Raw genomic sequence first — 5410 nt, 5'->3', positions numbered from 1 at the left:
TCTCATACAAAATCTACTTACAAAAAATATTGAAAGAAATAAGAAATATTAGAAATGATGTTTAGAACTAGATGGATCAGCCTTTATAGAAATATCTCAAGGGAAACTCCTATAGTTTTGGGTTAGATTAGATTGGAGGAAGCTATGGGAAACTATATTGGATTTTGAGGTGATAATAGATGGAGGAAGAAGTATATTAAAAAACTAAGCTATAGTCAGATTCAAACGTCTGTGGTGTAGTAGGAATTGATGAACTAGACCTAGACAAATCAGCCTTTATAGAAATTTATCGAAATGAAACTCCTATAGTTTTGGATTAGATTAGATTGGAAGAAGCTATTGGAAACTATATTGGATTTTGAGGTGATAATAGATGGAGGAAGAACCTGGTGTCGAGCTATGTTATTCATAAATTTATATAAATTCCAAACGTCTGTGGTGCTATGTAAAGTTGAAGTATTGAACATATAATCTCAAGTGATGTTAAAATCAGGTTTAACATATTGAAAATTTTGAAAATAAAAGAAAAACATAAATAACGAATACAATAAAAACATACATATTTAATTGTAACATTTAACACAATTAACAGTAAATTTTTAAACGTACACAGATTTATGAATATAATGGAATAAAATTTGGAAATAATTAAAAAAAATAATAAATTTAAAAAATATTAAATTTATAATTAAATATAAGATTAAGATAAGATTAAATTTTAAATTCGTTGCAACTGTCATTTTAAAGGCGTGGATATAAATAAAATTAAAAAAAATTTACGAGGTATTAATCAATACATGCTTGAAGAATCTGAGGGGAAGGAACTGGGTATAGTCGACATATATTTTTAACAAATAGCTATTGTATAATTGGAGGAAGAAGTCATTTGTAGTGTGTTTTTTTAAATATTTTAGCACAAACTTTTTTGTAAAAAAAATATTTTATAAATAAAATTAAAAAAAAAAAAAATTACGAGGTATTAATCAATACATGCTTGAAGAATCTGAGGGAAAGGAACTGGGTATAGCCGACATATATTTTTATCAAATAACTATTGTATAATTGGAGAAAGAAGTCATTTGTAGTGTGTTTTTTTTTTTTAAATATTTTTAGCACAAACTTTTTGTAAAAAATATTTTTAGTACAAACTTTTTTTTGTAAAAATATTTTTAGTACTAACTTTTTTATTGTTATAAATATTGAGGAATATTTTAGTACATTTCTGAACAAATTTTATTACTAATGCCTATGTATTTGTTCAAAAAATAAATATTGAGGAATATTTGTGTACATTTCTGGAGCAACTTTTTTGCAAAAAATATTTTTAGTACTAACTTTTTTTTATTGTTTAGTACTATATTAGAACTTGTTAAGCATTGACCTAAAATGTGTTTTGTACATTTTTTTTAATATTAACGCATTTTGTACTAAAATTACACAGAATTTATTTTGTACCAAAAGTTCTAAAACATTATTTGGTACTATTTTTTTTTTTTTTTTAATGAAAATATTTGAGTAACAAAACATTTCAATAATCCAAAATATTCCAAAACTGTCGAAGTGAAGGGAACTAGAGTTTCTTCTCGAATATTTCTACCAGCGCCGAATGCCTCCGAACTCACCTCTTCTAAGAATTTTTGTTCTTACTGTCTTCGTCCAGTAGTTAAATTTAAGGATGAGCAAAATGTGTTTATGGCTTGTCAGTATGGGATAACCTTCTTCCCGTAATCATAGACATGCATGATTGTGGTTAAATTTTTCACTTTTAATGAATTGGTATAACAGGTCTAACAATGGTTATCTCACAGTGTCATTTTCCCATGATCACTACAATTAACTAGTTCTTGATAATCACAAATCTAAATCCTGACCTAATAAGGAGGCTCAATTTCTCCTGTTACAAACACACATTTAATCGGCTCCTAAATTGTTGTCAGTAGAAGATCCATTATCCTAGCGCACCTTCCACATTAAGTTTCCTCGACTGTGAGTTCCACCATAAGAAACAAGACTCACACGGCCAATGAAAGAATTCGACCTTACTGCATTGTTTAGAACCCAATGCTATACCCAATCGCCTTCATATTTTTATCTGAAATCCTCCTCCTTCTTTCTGAATATTTATAAAATCCCACATCAACATTAAAATTACAGACCTAATTTGGGTTTTATATGGATGTCAGGTGACCTACTTCTAATAGCTTTGCCATTAACTTATCTAACCTGGATAAAAACAATGGTTTCATGGTCTCTGATTGAAGTGGCTTCCATTTTCCTAATGAGAAATAGAAACCCTAACATATCACCTAACCCTTTCTCCATAATATTATGTTTTCCTTTCATATAAAGTCTTCCTCTTCCTCAATTATCCACCTGACTATTATTGTTATTCTCCTTTTGGCGATATTTAGTCGAATATTTATAAAAATCGGACATTTCAAATGGCTTGGTAACCTCTTTGTAAGGTTGGAAAGTGGCCGGTTGGACAACTGTGACATTTTTTGGTGATTCAACACGAATATCGGGTGATAACGCTGAAGCTGAGGAGCCTGAAACACCACTTAACAACCCAGTGGTAGGAGATGCAGAAATATTTTGGGGTGTAGCATTGATATAGAGCGGTGGTCTAGCCGGTGGCTTATTTGTATTACCCGCCGTAGAGACGGGTAAAAATTTATAAGCCATGGGAGTTTGTGGTGAGACAATTTCTATATTATAGGCTTGTGATATTGAGGGAGCGGGTGTTGGGGAATTATTTGTTAAACCAGCGGTAACATCCATTTGATTTAAATACGATGTGGATTGACTTAATTTTGCCGCCTGTGCTGAATGGGCAAGGGGGGAGTGTGAAGATGACGACGCCGCACCCGCCGCCGCTGACATTGAATAATGTCGTGAGGTATTCAACGAGTGTGAGGAGAGTTTGGAGCGGGGTGGATGTTGTGAAGAGCTGATATTGCTATTGTGATCGGGGTGGTAATTTTCTTCTCCGCTGTTGTGGGTATGATGTTGAGGGGTTTGCCTTATCACAGGACCATCTAGAGATGACTCCAGCCATTGTTTGGATTTCGTTTTCTTTTGCGTCTCTGTGGAATAGCCGGAATTTATGGAAATATCATCGAGAGGTTTAAATGGTTTCACTTGGGTAACATGTGGAGGATGTTGTTGGGCAGCATTGGAGTTGGATTGCAGGGTGTTGCTGCTGTTGTAATATTGATTGGTACTGCTGCTGTTGTTGTTCAACATATCACTGGAATAGGATTTCAAATCGGATGAAGATGAAGTTGTTCCCGTTGGAGGTAAATTGGATTGTGATTTCCATCGTTGTTGCTGTTGTGATGTGGGTATTGTCATATAATCCACAGTCTCCATGGACACATAGGATGGTGCCAGTGATATGGCATCTATGGATGGTGTATTAACACGCTGGGAAAGATTTGTCTGAGAAGCTAACCTTTTATCACGGACGTTGGTGGTTCCCATTTGGTGGTGTTGTTGTTGCTGCGGCGAATTCATGGGCGATATATATTCTTTAATATTTTGACTGGACTTTATAAAGCCACCACCATCATTGTGGGACACATGATGCGTGGTGGGTGAGAGATAATATTTATCACATTGCACAATGACGGGTTGTTGTTGCTGGGCCTGCCTATGTAAGGTGGCCACATTGTTGGAATTTAAGGAATACAAAGAAATGTTGTCCATATGTGAGGAGGCAGCAGCAATTGTTCCATGGCCTGGGGGTGTTAGAAGTAATTGTTGCTGCTGTTGTTGCTGATGGTGATGCTGATGATTGGCATTTGAGCTGCTGGAATTTTGAGGGTTGTAGTTCATGTGATGTTGTTGCGAGTGATTTGGCGATTGCTGCTGAGCATGATGATGCTGTGGAAGCTGCTGCTGAGCATGATGATGCTGTGGAAGCTGCTGCTGCTGGACTTGGGCCTGTGGCAACTGATTGGATTTAATATAGCGACCATATTGTTGTTGCTGTTGATGCAACTGCTGCTGCACCGTTTTTTGTTGTGGTTGACCAACTTGGTGTTGTTGTTGCTGCTGTTGTGCCGAGGAGCCAGCTGATGATGATGTACTGGGCTGTGTTGTCGGCTGCAGTGTGGTATAATAGAATTTCTGTGTGGCATATTGTAAATGTGGCATCAACACCTGATGATGTTCAATGTGCTGCTTGAACAAATGTTGTTGGGGATGATGATAGTGATGTTGTTGGTGTTTATAGAGATTATGTTGTTGCATTAGCTGTTGTTCCATATGCTGTTGCTGCCTTAACATTTGTAAATTACTGGCTGCCGCGGCCGCTGCCGTTTGTTGGGTTGTGGTACCTGCCACTGTGGCTGAACGTTTTTTCAATGCCGATTTTGCATTGTATTGCTGTTGGGCCTGTTGGGCATGTTGCATTGTCATGGCCGCAGCAGAGGAACCAGATACTCCTCTTGCTCCACCACCACCACTTGCAGCACCCTCTGAATGTGTTGATAAGTTATCCTGATGCGGATAATTGTCATATTCCGATGAACGATTGGAAATTTCCGATTGTCGTCGATGCAACACATTGTGATGTTGTTGATTTTCTTTGGCCATCAAAGGTTTGCGGCGAAGAATTGCCTCATCGGGGCCACCAATACTTCCACTACCACCCGTAATGGTAGATTCCGTTGTGGCCTGTTCCTGTTTATATTGGGCATTAAGGCTATGCAGGAAATCATTGAAATTCATATATTCAAAATTGCCATTTAGAATTTCGGTCTCCTGTTTTTGCAACTGCTGTAGCAGCCAATTTTTCTCATTTAACAACTTTTCCAATTCCAATTTTCTTTGTTGTAGATTTTCCTTTTTCGCCTTGGCTTCACTGGGATGCATTTTATTCGTGGTGGAAGTGGCAGTGGTGGTGCTGGTGGAGGTGGCTGATGATGTATTGGCGGCACTTGCCCCATTGTTATTATTATTACTACTTTGCTGGTTATTATTATTGCTCGTCTGTCCTGTTGCAATCTGGGGTTGCTGCTGCTGTGTATTACGCGTTGCATTACTGGCATTATCTTCATCATCATTTACCAAACTACTAGCCATATTTTGTGACTTTCTATTTGCCCGTTTTTGCTGTTTGGAATCTAATGAAGAATCTATCTGGTGACTCTGTGATTTCAATTTCAAATGCATTTAGGTAAGGCGGTTGGGGGCAGAGATGATGCTTATGACTGAGTGTATGTGTAAGAGAATCGAAATATGAAAAATGATTTATCAACAAATCATGGCAGACAAACAACAACAACAACAACACCCTTTGGCACGGTTCATTGTCCTTTTATAATCCTTCTTAAGTGGTAGGTTAACAACAATCCCAATCTCTCTCACTCTCATCTAACCTGCATTTGGCCCCCAGTATTTTGTT

At 36.7% G+C, this 5410-nt stretch overlaps 1 protein-coding gene across 1 annotated transcript; it reads right to left on the bottom strand.

Moving 5' to 3' along the window:
• Window positions 1-2361: 2361 nt before the first annotated feature.
• On the bottom strand, window positions 2362-5178 carry LOC133329765 (basic-leucine zipper transcription factor A-like). The gene has a single exon (XM_061538228.1). It carries the CDS (start codon window positions 5176-5178, stop codon window positions 2362-2364), a length of 2817 nt encoding a protein of 938 aa, XP_061394212.1.
• Between the last annotated feature and the right edge of the window lie 232 nt (window positions 5179-5410).

Source organism: Musca vetustissima, unplaced genomic scaffold, assembly GCF_032173495.1.
Source record: "Musca vetustissima isolate MV318-11 ecotype Yass unplaced genomic scaffold, APGP_CSIRO_Mvet_v1 utg261691, whole genome shotgun sequence".
Taxonomy (NCBI): Eukaryota; Metazoa; Arthropoda; class Insecta; order Diptera; family Muscidae; genus Musca; species Musca vetustissima.
This window is presented reverse-complemented; position numbering and strand designations above follow the sequence as displayed.